The following is a 20,129-nucleotide window of genomic DNA, read 5'->3' as shown; positions in this document are numbered from 1 at the left end:
TGTACCCAATAAGCATTTGTACTGGAATTGAAATTGAAAGCAAGTGTAATTCAAGCCTTGTATTATAATCAAGTAATTGAATTACAGTTGTATTACACTTTATTTCAATAGCATTCTCCAGTAAAAAGGAAACATAAATTAAAGCCATATGTTTTTATTTGAAAAATATTTAATTTTTAATATTCTAAAACATAAGACATAGAAGTCCAACAAAATGTTCTTGAATTTTTGGCGCTTTGTTGCTTAATTATAATTTACCTTTCTATTGTGCAACTTTTTCTGCCTTATACGATAGTTTTCCTATTTAGTTTCAGCAGATTTTTGAAATTTGGTTTAGTCAATTTCAATAGCAATCAGGGTGTTTTCTTTGCTGCTTTTCATAATATTTTCTATACTTTGATGGATATCTTTTTTTTTCAAATTTCCTTATTGTTGATTCGCTTCTTCTTTCGACTCATGTTTTACCCTTCTAAATAAACATGTTAGAAGAAAATGATAGCGAACGAGACATGATTTGAAAATCAAAAGCAATTTTTTTTATAAGCCAAACCAATCAATTTTAATTTGAATTAAAATTTTTAGCCATTTAGCTAGAAGTTCGCGGAGTACTGGTAACAGACGATGATTTAGGTACAAGAACGAGACATTAGAACATGAACGAAATGAAAAATGTGCCTTTGAGCTTGAGCTTTGTTTGGCCTCTTTTAGTATTTTTTTGTTACTAATATTGTATTTTTCCGCTACTATTTAAAAAAAATAAAAATTGTTTTTGGATTTCATTTGATGTCAAAATATAACTTGAGATGTACAGTGGTGGCCAGGTAATTAAGACAAAAATTGTTTGCTAAATTCCATGTAATTGTCAATTATTTTTTCAAATATTTCCACAAATATGTATGCATGAGGACTGTTTTAACACACAAGTGTGATTTATTCGACTATATCAATTCATACATATTTACCTCGAACTTTTTAAATAAACATATTTTCTCACATTTATATCATTATATTTTTATTATTATAAAATATTCTGACCAAATTTCGTATTAGTTTCGGTCATATCATGTTATTAACAGCGGATGTTCGCTGAGGTGGGTCAACGTATTTCCACATATATTTGTCCATATATGTTTTACCGATTTTTCCAAACATTTTTCAGAAACTAGAAACCTTAGTAATAAATTTCATACCCTTAGAGGCCCTTATATTTTGGCTCTAACGCACTTAAAATTCAGTTGATGAAAAAAATTCAAGTATTTATCTTAAATTGGTGGCCACCACTGTATATCTCAAATTCCAAATATTAATTTTTCAAAATTGTTTTAAAATAAATTTAAAAATATTAAATGAGGTTTAAAAGTTCATATTTTAACAGTTTGTAAAACCTATATGTGGGGTGGAGACCGAGTTGAAAAGGTTTCGGTCATAAAATTGTCTTTAAAAAAAATTTCGTAGACAATTTTCTAATATTTAATTTTGGCTTCTTATTTACGCTTTTAAATTTCTAGAATAAAATTGAATTGATTCAAAAATGTATTTTCTTGACCAATTTAACTTTTTTTTTTGTAATTTAATCGGTTTTACCAGACCAATGTTAACCATATCGTATCTATCCCTTGTGTAGGAAACCGTACACAATTTTTATACATTTAAAAATGAAATTTATCGAATTTTAATGTCGCCTGATATTAATTTATTAAAAAATAATTTTTGATGTAAAGATATTTAAAATGTGATGTTGCTAACCTTCTGTGTGGTTTTCCACACATAGGTATTTTCTATATATATTGCACTAGCTAGTAGCTACAGAATTTTTTGTCGGCTAATAAAATTCGTAAACTATTTTTAGTAACACGTATAGAGTGTGTTACTAAAAATACCGGTTTTCGGTTTAACCGAAAAAGTGTGTTTTTGAAAAAAATCGGTTTCGATTGTTGTCTTTTAAAAAAACTGGTTAAGCGGTTTCGGTTTTTGTCTTCAAAAAAACGGTTAACCAGTTTATATTAAATTTGTATTTAATTGAAATTTAGCATTTTCGAATTCTTTATGCAATTATTTTATATCTTTTACGAAATGTTGTCAAATGCTACAATTTTCTATAAAATAAATCAATATTTTTAAAAATTGTATCATAGTGTTTCATAAATATGTTTGAATGAGCTTTAGAAAATATATTTCACTTAAACCGGTTAACCGTCTTACAAAAATCGGTTTGTCAAAAAACTGAAAAGTTAAAAAAACCGAAACCGGTGGAGTTTACAAAGTTTACAATTAAAAAAACCGGTTGAACGGTTTTCGGTTTCGGGTTTGGATAGTCTAAACACGTATTAGCATATACATGTACCGATTTTTGCAAAATTAACCCTTTACTGCATACAATTTTGTATAGGGAATATTTCTTCGTAGTTTAAAATTATTTTAAAGGTTTAACATTTGGGTGCATCAAAAATCCAATATAAGAGTTACCCTAATACATATGTAGTGTCTATTACTATTTCCCCCTAAGTTTCTGTAGTGTTTCTCTTATTTGTCTATTTAGTTTATTTATTCCATCCGTATTTCTTGTACTTCCAAAACGAAGACCTTTGCTAGCTTTTTTGCACTCTCATTCATTTATCCATTTATTTTAAAGCTGCCAAAGAACATGTTCAAATTAAAGTTTGTTTATGGTTTTATTGTAGAAAATCTTTGCAGTTAACATAATTTATTTTCAAATAATACTTGTTTAGCTGCAAAGAAATCGAGTTAAGTTTATTGTATATTTGTTGTTTTGAAACTGATAAATAATTTGATTCGAGAGATTTATTTAATTTGATTTAGTGATTGGAAAACTGAAGGGGGCACTACTTAAATAAATAAAACTTTAGCTTTATCATGATACAGACCCAAGAGGAAAATATCAAAGGAGTGCCTAAAATATTTCTAAATTCAATTTATAACTAACTTTTTTATACCTGCGGGAAATTTGAGTCAACTATTTTGATCTATTCCGGTAACTTATGAAATTTAGACATATCACTGCACGTGTCCAATTTTGTCATAAAATAGACAATTTACTTTGGTGTAGGGTATTCAAAATTCGCTTCTGACAAATATAGCTCTCTTGCTTGCTTTTTCTAAATCTTATTTAATGCCAACACTATTTATTAAATAGTTTTTAAATTTCCTTCTAAATACTTGACAATAGCCAATGTAGGCCACATACATAAATATTTATTACAATATTCATAATCTTTATTGTCTTATGACTTCAAAAGTACATACACACAAAAAGCACTTCTACTATTTTAATTATTTAAATAAAAATTTGAATAGTTTACAAATAAATAATGCATTTTAATCCTGCTAGAATAAATTATTATTTTTTGCCTGAATTTTCTTAACTTCTTAAGCACAATTGAAAACAAAAATAAAAGAATCTGCAAAAGAAAGAGATTGTATTTCTTTCTTAATTTTAAGCCTTACAGTAGTAGTAAGACATTTAAATATTACAACATGAAACCATGAACGGTAGTATGATGGGCTATGGTAGGGTTGAAGTTTAACATTTTCATGAGTTAGATTTAAAATGGAAGCAACCAAAAATTTCCAATTAAGTCTGAAATTGTTGGTTTTGTTTGTAATTAAGTACTACACTGAATTTCGAGGGAAGGGAACTGATACAAAACTAGTTGCATGACTGGTGGAAATTTATATGAAACTAGTTGACCGCCCCGGCTTCGCCCGGTAGCTATTTTAATAATGTTAATTCTTCAAGTTTCTCCAACCCACATAAACCTGCCTGTTCTTATTTATTTGCAAATAAAATATCTAAATTTGTACTGCATACTTTAGGGAGCTTTTTTATTATAGTTGACTGGACTCAAAAAAAGTAAATTTCCGAGTTTTACCCGGAATTGTTTTTCTCTACAAACCATCTCCTGAAAATTTCGAATCGAATATAAAAAAATCAGCCAAATCGCTCCAGCCGTTCTCACGTGATGACATTACATACATGGACCATTTCATTTTTATATATATAGATAGATGAATATATATATTGTATATATATTGTCGGGATCATAGGAACTAAATAAACTAAAGAACTATTCCTTTATTTTGTGCTAAAAACGAATACATATGTATGTAGTATATCACAATTGATATACGAGTTTGTATTTGATTTTTGAAGTATTTTCGAAAATTAATAAAAAAAAAACTAGTTTAGAACCAAAATTTCAAATACATGCAAAATTGGATTTCAAACAAAAACTTTAATTGAACTTTTATTGAAATAGATTTTATGCAAAATGTTTATACTTTTAGAATGTGCAATACTTGTATACAATTACACTAACTGTCAAAATGCTGTTTTTAAATTGTGATTTTTTTGTTCAACATTTTCAATTTAATATTGGTCACAACAAATATTTTATGCTATACATAAAAAAACGATGTACAAAAAGCTGGATCTACATATCTGTCGATTAAAAAGTTTTTGTTTTTTGTTTTTTGGAATTTCTGTTCTCATGCACATTAGGAGGGTTCCATTAAAATGTAATGGATGCAAATTGTAAATTAAGACTTTTTGATTTCTAAACTTGAATTGAATCGAAATTGTAACACGATTTCTTGATAAATTTAACAGTTTTTTAATGTAATTGATTTTACCAGCCAATGTTAAACCGCATCTCTTTTTTGTGTGGGAAACCACACATAATTTTTATACAGTTACCTAATAAAAATTGATAAGCGATATTCATGAAATTGCTTGACTTTTCCTGTCGCATCATTTTAATTTATTTAAAAATATTTTTTTATGTCGAGATATTTAAAAAGTGACGTTGCTAACCTTTTGTGTGGTTTTCCACACATATGTAATTTTTATGTTTTTTGCACTAGCGATTATATGTTTCAGCTAAAAAGTGAGCTATTGCTACGCTCACTACAAAAATGTTTGTATAAAACTAATGCGATGACAAACAGATACAGAAAAGTTAAATTCGTTATTGATGCTAAATTATGATTAGGTCTACAAAACAAAATTTATGTTGTTAGTGTAAAATATATAAACATAACGTTGGTGTGGAAAACAACACACAAACAATGTAATTGTTTTGAGGGTGATATGAGGGTTTTGGTACGTTTTATAATAAGTTATGAATTGTTTAACTGTGATAAGGTCTATCCATTACGTCTAGAAGATCTAATATTCTAACAATTTAGAGTTGCTCACTAAAATTTGGGATAAATCAAAATTTTAATCAATGAATTAGATCAAACTTGTTTCGAAGTGATATTAAAATATCGTGTTATTCGTTGGGAACAAATGGTAAAAAAAATTACCATAGGGGTACGAATAATTTTAATTTATGGATATAGAGGCTCTCTATTAGAGGGTGATTTTTAAGAGCTTTCGGATTTCATTAACAAAAAAACACATACAATTTATAGAATATATTTCTTTTTCAAGTGCAATTTGTTGGTCCAGTGTCCTGTGTTCAAAAGGAAAGAGTAATGCTAGCAGTATTAGAATGAGACCAATATTGTAAAAATTGTATAAGTAGTAAATAGGATATTCGAATTATTCGATTTTTCTCTTGTTCGAATAAAGCGAATAATTTGAATAAGCGATTTTAACTTGTTCGAATAATTCGATCACATGTTTAAAACTAATCGAATTATTCGAATAATTTAAATTTTTTTTAAAAAAGTAAAGAATGAAGTTTTGATGTCGGTTTTTTAATATTTTATTGTTAAAGAAAAACAAAAAATAACGTTAAAGTTAACAATTAAAGTATTGATAATGTTAAAAAACATTCGAAAACAAGGTGCATTATAAAATGTTCAACAGAAATATTCTGATCAGATTAACTGCCGAACAATCTACAAAACAATTGACTAGCAAACCCTTTAGTTTCCGTTTTGGAGCTATGCTTTATAAAAATTTGATCTATTTGGACATAATTCTGAATTCAAATACAATATAAACGTATTAAGAAGTTTTTTATGTCGTTCATTAATTCGGGTTTTAAATTGAGTAACTAATACTTTAGTAAATTAATTATTCACAATTTCTAAATTATTTATAACAAATTGTATTATACATCAAGCTTTATCAACGTTTCCAAATCTTTGCTTAATAAAGTGGTCTTGGGGAATTACACAATAAAGGGAATCTGTCCAAAGTTTGATATCATTGTCAGTGAATGTGGCTAATTTGAAGTCAGGCAGTGCATGATTAATGCATTTACAAATACGCAAACAGTTTATTACCATGTTAGACAAAGATGTTCAAAATCATGTAGAAGACCAACTCCATGCTTTTCTTGCAACAAAACGTTAGTTTGCAATATTTTTGTTTATCATTCGATTTATTAAATATTTTGCAACACTTACGTACGAGGTTAATAACATCATTTATATACATATATTTTAAGATCATGGCCTTCATCTATTTCAATGTAATCATTATAAATGTCATCCTCAATTTCTCTTTCGACGACCGTTTCAAAATCACATTCTCCATCTCATTCAACTCCACTTTAATCTAAGTTAAAATTTTGATTATTAATTGCGATTCTTCAAATATTTCTGTAGCTAAATAACAAATATTTTATTCCGTACCTTTTATTTTCATCGGTTGAAGTACTAAGTTAAACATTTTGAAAGATTTGTTTTTAGAATTGTAACTTCTTGCAGTAATATTTGTATATTGTTACGAAATTGTACTTGAATTCAAAAAAAGTAGCAGAATGCTTTCAAATAACAGTGCTGTAATAGCTGACACAATGATCGTAAGTTGGCAACGCTGTTTGCTGCGAATATTCGAATTCGAATGTTCAGTTAAAGAATATTGTAGAAAGTACACCACAGATGGCGTATGTATTAGTAAGATCTAGAATATTCGAATTTTGACAGTTAAAGAACAATCTAGAATGCAGATGGCAGTGTTATAAATAGTGGCAGAGGTTGCAGTCGTTAGTGAGTTTATCAGAGACGCTTTTCGAATAAACATCAACTGAGTGCCTTAAAGTGTGTTGTGTTTTTCAAGTGAATTCGTGTACATTATAAATTGTGTCTGTATTTCTGCGAATTTACAAGCGTGTATAAAAAAACATTGAGTGACTATTTAATTCTGTTGTTGTTGTTGTACATTTGAATAAATAAAGAGTTGTTACCATTTTCAAACCACTAAATGGCTTTTATTTGCAATTAAAAGTATCCGGTTTATTTAAAGGAAATAAACCAAACGTTTTGTAAAGGTTAAAACGTAACAATATATTGATTCGCGATTCTTCAAATATTTCGCCAGCTAAATAACAAATATTTTATTCCGTACCTTTTATTTTCATTGGTTCAAGTACTAAGTTAAACATTTTGAAAAACTTGTTTTTAGAATTGTAACTTCTTGCAGTAATATTTATATATTTATAGAAGGAGCTATCGGAACATTTATCTATAGTGATCGAAAGTCCCTTTGTCTTGAGTTATTTGTCGAATTTCAGAAACAATAAAATTTTTGTGAGTCTTATTACTTATTTAAATTTGAAATTCTGAAAAATTTTAAGCAATTTAATAAATTTAAATATATACGAACATTTAGTCGTTTTATTCGGTTATTCTACAAAAAATTGTTCGAATTATTCGTTATTCGAAAATGGCCATTTTTAAATTGTTCGAATAATTATTCGTATGAAATTATTCGATTAATCGAGCGATCATTAGTCGAATGAATACCCTAGTAGTAAAGAAATTATATAATTTGTAGACAATTTTAGTTCCCTCCCTATATTACAATGAATCAAATTTCTTTTGAAGAGATTTTTTAAATTTTTTAGAAGGACAAGGAGCAGGTCTAATATTTATACATACATTTTAACATATTTATGTATTCATTTTGTTTTATATACATATATGTGAGTGCATGGGCATAACATTTATGTATATATAGGAGCAGAGTGAAATTTGACCTAATTGCATAAAAATCTTTTCCTAAATGTCAAATAATTTAATTTAGCAAATTCAAAGAAAATTCATTTTTTTTTAGAAATATCCATTAGTTTATATCTTTTTATTTTATTCTATTTGAAAATTTTAGCAACATGTAGTTTAAAATAAATTTTTTACTCACATATCAAGTGTCTTATTGTTTTTTTTTTTATTTAAGTTAAAGGAAATGTATTGAAAAGTACATTTTAAACTGTAATTCAATTTCTTTCAATTCCATAATGTCTTGCAATGCTCCCAGTAGGTTTAATGTCTCGAATCAAAAGTTTTCAATTAAATGTGAAGCAACAAATACTAATCTGCCAAAACATGACCTCAAACATAAAACTCTCCAAAGCTGGAGAGTTGCAAATAGTAATAATGGTTTTCTCATTTCGGGGCAAGTGCTATTGAAAATACAAAATAATATATTTCCATTAAAACGAAAATTTTCTTCATACTTAGATTTCTACTTAAATTTTTGTGTGCAACAAATAAATCAGGTCAATAAAATCTATATAATATGAAATAAATGCTTACTGTTTGTTGTTGCAGTTGCCTGGATATACTTGAACGGGTTTACAAATGCCAAAAGCAAAAAATAAAAAAAAAAAAATAACAGAAATACAATTTGTATTAAATTATTATGAATAATGTTTTGTAATTGTTGTAATCTAAAAAAAGAAGAAGATAATAAAATACTTGAAATCTACATAATAAAATTTTATATTCATGCTTTCTGTACTTTCAACCCTTTCCCCCATTACTTTAGAACATAAAAGCTAAATGCTTGCTTTAGTTTTATATTGTCCTTTTTTTCTGTGTGGAAATTAGAACTTGAACTAAATTTGTACAAAAATATTTTTTGTTGCAGGGTTTTTTTGTTGTTTAAAGTCAGGCTTTTTGTGCCATGAAATTTTTGTGTCACGTTTTTAAAATGCACTTTAAAAATTTGTAAAAACTTGCTCTGGTAACAGTTTTTATGTAGAATTTAGTTACTTATATAGGTTTTTCTATGCAATATAAATGTGTATTAGTATATATCGTCACCTTAAATACAAACGGACATAACCACAAATATATTTTTTTTTACACGAAAAGCAAAAAACGTTATACAATTTATATTAATAACAAGTAAGAGAGCTATATTCGGCTGTGCCGAATCTTATATACCCTTCACCAAATTATACTTTAAAATAAAAATGTAAAATATTTTTAGGTAAACAAAATTTAAATTTGTTTTCCAGTTGTTTTTTCGAAATTGTTTTTTAAATTTTTTATAAAATTTTATTTTTTTTTAATTTAAAAAATTTTTTTTTTTAATATTTAGTGAAAAAATTTTTGGTGAAAAAAAATTCGGGTTAAAAAATATTTTTTCCGATTTTGACCCATTGTAGGTCCAACTTACTATGGTCTTATATACGTCGTTGCACAGGTCTTTGAAATATCTATCATTAGATATCCATATTGTCTATATTAATGATTTAGTAATCCAGATATAGGTCAAAAATAGGTCAAAAATCGAGGTTGTCCTGGTTTTTTCAAAATATATCTCAGCCATTTGTGGACCGATTTTCTCGATTTTTAATAGCAATCGAGCCGGAAGAATTTCGGAGATACTGATGTATCATTCGTGTATGTAAGTTATTTGGGGGCTTCAGAAAGTTGATTTCAACACACAGACGGACAGACGGACATGGCTATATCGACTCCGCTATCTATAACGATTCAGAATATATATACTTTGTGGGGTCGCAAATGAAAAATGTAGAAATTACAAACGCAATGACAAACATATATACACCCTTGCCACTCATGGTGAAGGGTATAAAAACGAAAATCATGTAGTTTGATATAAAGAACCATAATCAACCAAAAACTCGATTTTGAATTTTTGTGTAGTTACTAGGGTATTTATTCGACTAATGATCGTTCGATTAATCGAATAATTTCTTACGAATAATTATTCGAACAATTTAAAAATGGCCATTTTCGAATAACGAATAATTCGAACAATTTTATGTAGAATAATCGAATAAAACGAATAAATGTTCATATATATATAAACTTATTAAATTGCTTAAAATTTTTAATAATTTCAAATTTAAATAACTAATAATGACTCACAAAAATTGTATTGCTTCTGAAATTCGACAAATAACTATAGACAAAGGGACTTTCGATCACTGTAGATGAGTGTTCCGATAGCTCCTTCTATAAATATATAAATATTACTGCAAGAAGTTATAATTCTAAAAACTAATTTTTCAAAATGTTTAACTTAGGACTTGAACCAATGAAAATAAAAGGTACGGAATAAAATATTTGTTATTTAGCTGGCGAAATATTAGAAGTATCGCAATTAATAATAAAAAGTTTAAGTTAGATTAAAATGGAGTTTAATGTGATGGAGAATGTGATTTTGAAACGGTGGTCGAAAGTGATATTGAGGATGACATTTATAATGATTACATTGAAATAGATGAAGGCTATGATCTTAAAATATATGTATATAAATGATGTTGTTAACCTCGTACGTAAGTGTTGCAAAATATTTAATAAATCGAATGATAAACACAAATATTGTAAACTAACGTTTTGTTGCAAGAAAAGCATGGAGTTGGTCTTCTACATGATTTTGAACATCATTGAACATCTTTGTCTAACATAGTAATAAACGGTTTACGTATTTGTAAATGCGTCAATCATGCACTGCCTGACTTCAAATTAGCCACGGTCACTGACAATGATATCAAACTTTGAACAGATTCCCTTTATTGTGTAATTCCCCAAGACCACTTTATTAAGCAAAGATTTGGAAACGTTGATAAAGCTTGATGTGTAACACAATTTGTTATAAGTAATTTAGAAATAGTGAGTAATTAATTTACTAAATAACTAGTTACTCAATTTAAAACCCGAATTAAAGAACGATATAAAAAAGCTCTTAATACGTTTATATTGTATTTGAGTTCAGAATTATGTCCAAATAGCTCAAATTTTTATAAAGCATAGCTCCAAAGCGGAAACTAAAGGGTTTGCTAGTCAATTGTTTTGTAGATTGTTCGGGAGTTAATCTGATCAGAATATTTCTGTTAAAAATTTAATGATGGACTTTATTTTCGAATGTTTTGTAACATTATCAATACTTGAATTGTTAACTTTAACGTTATTTTTTGATTTTCTTTAACAATAAAATATTAAAAAACCGACATAAAAACTTCATTCTTTACTTTTTTAAAAAATATTTAATTTATTCGAATAATTCGATTAATTTTAAACGTGTGATGGAATTATTCGAACAAGTTAAAATCTCTTATACGAATTATTCGTTTTATTCGAACAAGAGAAAAATCGAGTAATTTGAATACTCTAGCAGTTACATCCATTTGCATTTAAGTTGACGATATGTACTATTTTCATTGTACATATGTATGTACAAATATTTGAAAGTCGTTGTTGCTGCTGTTATTTTCTACATTTCTAAATTTGCTTATGTTGTATTATAACAAGCTATAAAATGAGAAGTGTTGATGCAGTGAATGCAATTTTAAAAGAAATGAACATGGAAAATATTCAACAACAACTATAACAAGAAGAAAAAAAGGACTACAGCAGCAGCCACATACAGGAACAGTCAGCCACACATATATATTTTACCTATACATATGTAAGTGTAGAAATTTTTGTATGTTGGTGTATACACTAGGGTGGTAATTATTTTAAACTTTAGCAGTTTTCGATTCTCCCAAGGTCTAAAATGCTGAAAATTTAATCAAAAATGTTTAGAAATTTCACATGAAGTGTATGACTTAGAAATGGGGTAACCAAAAGAACTGTAACATAGGGCAATAAAATCGAAAAAAATTTAGAGGCTTCTTAAACCACTAGACAATTTTGATGTATTTTTTGTTTCAAAATTTAAATGCTATGGAGAGGTTTTTTTTTTAAATTTTTTTAAATAAAATTATGAATTTTTTTAGACGTGTCTCCAGATAATTAATGAGAACCCAAAATCGGTTAGTCCGATATTGTTAAAATAAACATAGAGACAAATTTAATTTACATAACCTTTAATCCGTTTATATAATACTTTTTAATCGGCTCAGTAGTTTCGGAGTTATAATAACAAATTGAAGAAAAAAATATATTTTTTATGTGAAAATAACAAATTTTTTTGTTTTAAAAAACTCATGAATAATCGAAAACGGCAGAAATTCTTTAGGTTAAATGCTTTATCGCAAAGCAACATGTAAGAGCAACAAAATGGAATATCGATCATAAAAATCGATTTATTCTTTTCGAATTTATTTACAATTAAGTGAATTAGCTCATTTTCACAAATTTTTAGTTTTTTGTTTGATATACCTAAAAATGAGTGGTTAATTTTCTTCTTTAAATTGATTGAATTTTGAAAATAAATTCCCCATGCTATGTCTAAATTTTGACATATATATTGCATTTCAATCAGCTCAGTAGTTTCGAAGTTATAATAACAAATTGAAGCAAAAAATATATTTTTTACGTGAAAATATAAAATTTTTTTGTTTTAAAAAAATCATAAAAAATCGAAAACGGCAGTAAGTGTTAAGATTTAATACTTATCGAAAAGTCACATGCAATAGAAACAATATGAGATCATAAAAATCAATGGATTTCTTTTCAAATTTATTAACAATTAAGTGAATTCGCTCATTTTCACAAAATATGTATATAAACGGATTAAAGGTTATGTAAATTTAAATTTTTCTAAGTTTATTTTAATAATATCGTTTTTGAGTTATCATTAATTATGTGTAGAAACGTCTAAAAATATTCTAAATTTTACTTAAAATTTTTTTAAAAAAAACCTCTCCACAGAATGATGCATCAAATCTATATAGTAATAACCACTATATAGATTTGATGCATTATCAAGCCTTTTTTGCTGTTGACCTCTGTAATCTTATAAAGCCAAGAACGAATCATGCCAATTTCAGATTTTCTGTTCCAAAGTAAAGCATATCCCATAGAGAGAGAGAGAGCGTTCTGTATTGATCGAAATAATTAGTAGTTGGGCGGCGTAAGGTCTTGGTCTTGACTATAAAGTGGGTGAGGCAAAACTTCACAACCACTTTTTTCTAAATACTCTTTAACAGGTATTGCAACATCGTTCCGCATATTCTGGACGTTTGTCGGCCAATGATCGCTTCAAACGAATCAGTTGCGTTCGGTACAGGTTCCCTGTGACGGTCTGGCCAAATTACAGCAGATCGTAATAGGTAAAACTCTTTTGGTCCCACCAAATACAGATTATTACCTTAGCGCCATAGATATTTGGCTTTTGTGTCGATTCGACTGATCCATTTTTCATCACAAGTAATGATTCGGTGCAAAAATTGAGTTTTTTCGTCTTTCAATGTATCTCAGCTTCAATTCGTATGGTATCCAATTTCTCTGCTTTTGGATGAATCCTGCTGAACGTTTTTAAATTGCTGCGTTCTAATATGAAAAAATATAGATTTTTGACAACTGAGTTAGGTCTGTGACAGGAGATTTTCCGATCTATATGTATTTATCTTTGGTTTAAGTATGAAATATTAGAATTTTCTAACATCGATAAATTACACGGTGCATCACATTACAAATCGTGTCAAAAAATTTCAGAAACACACTCAAATTCAGAAGTTATCCTGAAAAAAACATTTTCAGTGATGTTCGTCAACTTATAAATCTGTAACTCAGTCAGTTTTTGTCAGAGTTTAAATTTGTTAACGGGTTTGGAAAGAAAACTGATTACGCTTTAAAATAGCGTGCAGTTTCTGATACATTTGTAAATTATATGTATTGTTTTTGTTAAGAATGTCTAAAATTTATCAACTTTTTTGATTTTAATAGCTTTTCATTGCTTATTTTGATATGGTAGCTTATAAAAATGTATACTAATGTATAAAGGTAATTTAGTTCTTAAAACATGATTCTAATTACTCAAATCGGATCAAAATTGTAAAAGTTATTCAACTTTTCATTAACACTTTTTTTTAGTATTTTCTCCCCCAGCCCATATTAATAAAAAAAAACAAAAAACTGTAGAAAAAAAAATATTTGTAAATAACTCAAAATTTTGGGGGTGTTTCAAAATCTTTGAAAACGGTTTTAGTATGTGCTCACCTAGGCCTACAACCTCCATTAGGTCACTTTTCAAGTTCTGACAAAAAGTGTCATTTTGTAGCAGAGTGTTATTATAATTTGACAACAAAAAAAAAACATGAATTTTTTTGGATTTATTTTTTAAATAAATTTTTTTTTATAATTTGTTTTTGCATTTGCTTTTTAGATGACGAAAAACCATTTTAGAATTTTATTTTGCAAAAGTTTAAAATAAAGGCCGCCCTAGTGTTTATGTATACACTTTTGATGCTACATAGAGGTCTACTACTGTGTGCGGCTGTGTTCCCACAGCTCTCGTTTATAATACATCCGTTTTAGCAGGCACTAGAGTATTTTAGTATGTATGAGAATGTGCATAAAAAAGTGTTATATTTTATGTTTCTTTGCATACGAGTGTGTGTGCATCTTCTTGCGATCATGTAGTTGGGGTTTTCGTTGGGTCATATACAAATAGTTGCATACATTTATATCCAGCTTAAATATTACAACTACAAAGTGGGTGTGTATCAACAGTGGATTGACATAATAATGAAAACTATCAATATAATAATAGTGCTAAAAGTGCATATTTAGATTTTGAATATGAAGTAATTTTAAAATTCTAGCTCTTATAGCGCTTATCTATCATTTTGCTTTACATGAAAAAGTTGGATTTTTAAATTCTTGAATAAACTATCAGTTTCCCATATGCATTCCTGATATAATATATTTCTATAGCAAAATAAGTATAAATTAACCATTAAATTTCGCATTTACTTTAGGAAGGATCAATCAGTTGGATTTAACATATTTGATTTGAATGATGTTTATCAAAGTTATTGCATATTACAAGTAGTCATCAAATAAAAAATAATTTGACGCCAAACCCATTTCGGTCCAAAAACTTTACTTCATGAGAATTTGAAAAAAAATCACATAATTGGTCATAACTTTTTATTTATATGATGTAAAACTTACCCTTAATACGGTATGAATACGTTTTATTTATTTCAATATGTAAAAGGTCATAGCTTGAGACAATATCTTCAAAACTCTATAAAAATAAAAAGCGACATTTTTAAAATTCTTAAAAAAAAAACGATAACCAAAATCTTTTCTATACCTATGCAAAACTTCATCTTGGACTAAGGTTCCTAATCGTCATTTAACTGCATCATAAATAATAAGCAGTAATTCGGTCATCGCAATCGTAACTATTTTCTAGGTGTGACAATAATTGAAAAATGTTTATTTAAAACAGGAAAATTAACGTTTCCAGTAGCTCGTTTCTGTATTTTTCGCATCGGAAAACATCTCACATGAAGTGTGAAACAAAAAATTCCATCGTTTCTCGATGTGCGAGAAAAAGGTGTTTCTGTATTTGAATGCGAAAACAGACAACACAGATTCTATTCTTACTGGAATATTTCCAGTAAGTGTCAAATGCAAGACAAACGTCAACGAAAGAAAGAAATTATAATAAAACCAAAACAGTGAAAGGCTAAAAAAAATTAAAATGCCAAAATATAACAATTGTGTTTTATTGATTGTCATTATTTAAATATAAAACTAAAAGTATAGTGGGGCGCTTATAACTGCTGAATTTAAACAAATAATTCTGAAACACATTTTTGTGTACCTACATGTGTATACATAATTATTTTATTCAAACTCTGTGCTACTTACATTTTAAATGACAGATAATTCTCGCAAACTCAAGATACAGAAACACTTGTGCGAGAAAAAACATATTTTGTTTCATTTTACACTGTTTTTGTTGCAATTCAATCGTTTCACGCGGAAAGTTTTTGATTCGAGAAATACAGAAACGGGCTACAGGAGGTCAACTTGATACAAATTTAAATTCTAAGTTCTTAAAAGAATTATTAAAATGCTTAACATTAAAACTTCTAAGGTTATTCATTAGGGCAGGTCGAGTGGTGAAATGATTCTAGGAATAATTCTAAACAGCTTTGCACTAGAAACGATAGGTGTATCCCTCATTTTGTCATAATACTTTGTTTGTTTTCTATTGCCATTTTACTGAAACCAGCTGTTTTATATATGTATCATTTCTGAGCGTTTTATTGAATTACTTAAAAGTTGTATTGCGCATATGACTTAAAAATGCGGCATTTAAAATAGTAGGAGTATCTTTTGAACACGGTTGTTGTTTCTAATAACTTATATCTCATTTTGAGGGGTACATTTTTATCACTTAATCTCACTTAGTTATTGAACCATTGTTTTGCTTCGAAAATATCGAATTGTATACCAACGAGTCGTAATTTGAAAAAAGGTGCCGCAAAAGCACACGGGTTGTTCACCAAAGCTTATGGTGAATGTGTTTCATCGTGCGAGTGATGGAAGTGGTGATTTTAACACAGAAGACAAAGATCGCCAAGGCTAGCCAAAAATACAAAGAATTGGAGGCATTAGTCCATGAAAATGGTTTTCAAACTCCAAATCCTTAGGAGTTAATAAAGAAGCAATTTTAAAATGTTTTCAAGCAGCAGGATCCATCCGAAAGCTGGGAAATTGGTACCATACGAATTGAAGTCGAGATACCCTGAAAGATTGCATGTCCGAAATGATGTTTAAACGCTATAAAAGAAAATAATTTTAGCACCGAGTCATTACTTGCGATGAAAAATGGATCCATTACGATAACCCGAAATGTAAGTGAAGCCCTGTTGACCAGCCGAATTGACACCAAAGACAAATATCCATGGTGATAAGATAATTCTCTGTATTTGGTGGGATCAAACGGGTCCTACCTATTATGAGCTACTGAAATCTGTCCAGACCATCACAGGGAACCTGTACTGATTCGTTTGAAACGAACATTGGCATCAAAAACGCCCGTAATATTTCATCATGACAACTCTTTGACACATGTTACAATACCTTTTAAAAACTACTTATAATGAAGTTTTTCTTCACCCGCCTTATAGTCCAGACCTTGCCCATTTCGACTACTATTTGTTTCAATCGATGAAAAAGCTTTCTCTGGGATATACTTCTCTTTGGAATAGTGTATCCGATATTGGCTTTATTCGTTCTTGGTCTCAAAAGATGAGCAGTTCTTTTGGTTCCGAATCGATATGTTTCTTTATTATTTTCTCTATTATTCATTAACTGCATAACTATGTTTTTATATTTAAAAAATTATTACAATTCCTTAAACGGGCACGTTTTTATGAGCTTTCAAATCCAAAAAATATGTAAATCATACAAGGCCACAAAAGGAAATTTGTTTTACATCCTTTTGTTAAATAAATTCCAAAAATTTAAGAACAAATGTTCATCATTATATATAGATTAAGAGCCAAGAACAAGTAAGTCAATACCACTCATAATGTTGTGGAAATTGCGATTTCAACTCAAAATATTTCAAATTTTTGTTTACACCAAATAAAAATCATATTTTTTTTTTAAATTTTGTTTAAAAATATTCTAAAAAGTTAAGAATTGCTCTTAAGGATTTTAATAATAAATTATACTAGATTATGAGTCAAAGTTCAATACTTCATTATCTATCATAATTTTGCCGCTCCTTGAGTTTTGAACTAAGCATTTAGGATAAAAACTAAAAACATTTTCGCTAGATTAACAATAGCACAGTTATGTCGAAATGCTGCACCAGTAGGAATTGAAGAATGAGAAAAAAGGGAAGAGTCAGTGCATATTTGCAACCAAGAAACTACAATTTTTGTAGATTGATAAAAGCGATTGCTTACCTGTCATAATGTATTTGTTTTGTTGACTTCGTTTTATTCTAAAACATTACAGACTCCTTAATCTAACATTTCTTAGACCAAGCGGAGAGCGGAGTAATTCATGGATGCATTTTTTTTGAAGAATTAAATGAAATAATTTGCTGAATATGTTTGTGTAGCACAGTGTTATTTATTATAAATTTGCATATCGGCAACATTTTAATTATTTAACTTATTTGGACAAGTGTTTAATAATATTGTCATTTACTGTAGTCAGCATCATATTTAAATTTATTCCTTTTAATGTTGGCTAAAGGTGAACAACGCCATAAGAAATAAAGAAACGAAAGAACTCTAACATTTGCCATTTACTACGGCAGTTTTAGTTTAGTGTTTATACATACAGTAAGTAAATACATGTTTGCAGCTCTCGCACACACAGATACTCTAACACAAATACAAATGTATTGTATTTTGATAACTGGATGAGTATGTGTGTGTGTGTGTGTGTGTGAGTGTACAAATATTTGTTTTAATGTGCAAGTGTGTGTTATGTTAGTTATGCCTGTATGCATTCATGCTTTGCGGATGTATTTTAACTGTGATACTGTGTCGTCAACGACTACAAACATTTTTACTGCTGCTACAACAATAACAAAAAGAAGGTTTACATTTTATATAGTTGTTGTAGTTAAAGGAATATGCAGCAGTCAACACAATCCCAACCAAGTTTGTATTGTAAACGACTTTTTTCCCATTTCAGTTTCCACATTTCTTTTATTTTGTGTAAAACCCAGAAGCAGCAGGAGCAGGAACAGCAGCAGCAGTGGCGGCAGAAACCGAAAAAATAAGTGAAAATCTAGAGTAGAGAAATACGAGTAGAGTAAAAACAAAAACATTAAACTGAAAATGGCACACATATGCCACTCAGCCAGTGGCTGACTTGTGTATCTAACGCTACCAATTCTTTGTTTTATTTCGTTCTCTTGTTTTTTTTTTTTTTATTTCAGCAGTTTAGCAAAGATTTATTTTGTGTTATTATATGTATGTATGTGAGAGTGTAGATAATAGTGGTTGTGTTGGTGTATATATATATGTATCTATGTAGTTTTTAAGCACTTGCTTTAAAGCTCCTCACTTACCTAATGGAATTTTCTCGGTTAATGATGATGGTTGTGCCTCAGCCCCCATCAAGGCATTGTGATAGTAAAAGATGCCACTTGATGAGGATGATGTTGATGGTGCTGCCGCTGATGATGATGATGTTGAGTAGAACGTTGATGATGGCTTTAATGGCATGAATGGTAGCCATGAGTTTGAAAGCGTTATCCATAGAAATGTGTAAAATCTTAATCCAAAAGGCATTTTGTTGTTGTTATTTTGTTACTTTTATAGTTGTTTTTTGTATTATTATTATTGTAGTTGTTGTTGCTGCTGTTGTGGTATGTGGCACGGCAACCAAAAGCCACCACGCTGCTTTATTTGTTGTTACAGTTTTTCTCTTTATTTTTAATCTTATATGTTTCACGTTTTCCACACTTTGTTAAATAAACTTCGACAAGTGTTATAATGGCAGAAACACTTTTTCGCATTTGGTTTATCGTCCCATAAAATTGTTAATTATTTAAACAACAATAAAACAAAATCGAACAAAAAAGAACACAAATTTTTGGTTTGTTTAAAAAGTGTATCGTTTTGTTCTTAAAAGCCTTAATTCCACTATTTTGTTAATGTCTGCTTTGAATTAATACTTATTTATTTAATTAATTAATTAACTAATTAAATAGGCAGTGTTGTTATTTTTAATTGTTAAAATAAATTTGTTTGTTATTTGTTATAGTCTTTATTTTACTGTTATTTTTGTTTATAATTCCGTGTTCCATTTTTAAATAAACAATAACAATAGTTTTTTGTTTGGGGAAGTTAAATCAACATTTTATTATAGTTCTATTTTGCTGTGTTTTTACTGATGTCACTTTGCTAAAATTAAAAATAATACAATAAATATTTTATATTCATAGATTTATAAAAAAAATAACTTTATAAACAATAGCAATTGTGTGCAAAATTTTAGGAGAAAAACAAAATAATTTTCTATGGAAAACTATAAATTTTTATAGATTTAGTTCCTCTTATTTTTTTTTATTTAACATCTATAATCTTGTTTCTTAAAGTCCTTTTAATTATAACTTCTCTTTTAAAAGACAGCCATGCGTCTTACATACTTGTGTGCACATAAGGGGGCTGTGTAGTGCACTCGAATCTGTTACTTATTTAAGTACAGTATTTGTATATAATATTTATGTACTAGTA

The 20,129-nt window shown here is 28.4% G+C and overlaps 1 protein-coding gene across 1 annotated transcript in view; it reads right to left on the bottom strand.

Moving 5' to 3' along the window:
- The window catches only part of GluRIB (Glutamate receptor IB), a 153,735-nt gene extending 134,554 nt beyond the window's left edge, over positions 1 to 19,181 (bottom strand). Inside the window, exon 1 of the mRNA XM_065503486.1 lies at positions 18,959 to 19,181. Coding sequence (XP_065359558.1) covers positions 18,959 to 19,181 — 223 coding nt within the window. The remainder of the gene's footprint in view (positions 1 to 18,958) is intronic.
- Between the last annotated feature and the right edge of the window lie 948 nt (positions 19,182 to 20,129).

The sequence above is a fragment of the Calliphora vicina genome, chromosome 3, assembly GCF_958450345.1.
Source record: "Calliphora vicina chromosome 3, idCalVici1.1, whole genome shotgun sequence".
NCBI classification, from domain to species: Eukaryota; Metazoa; Arthropoda; class Insecta; order Diptera; family Calliphoridae; genus Calliphora; species Calliphora vicina.
Note: the sequence above shows the minus strand (reverse complement) of the source record. Positions and strands in the feature narration are given on the sequence as shown.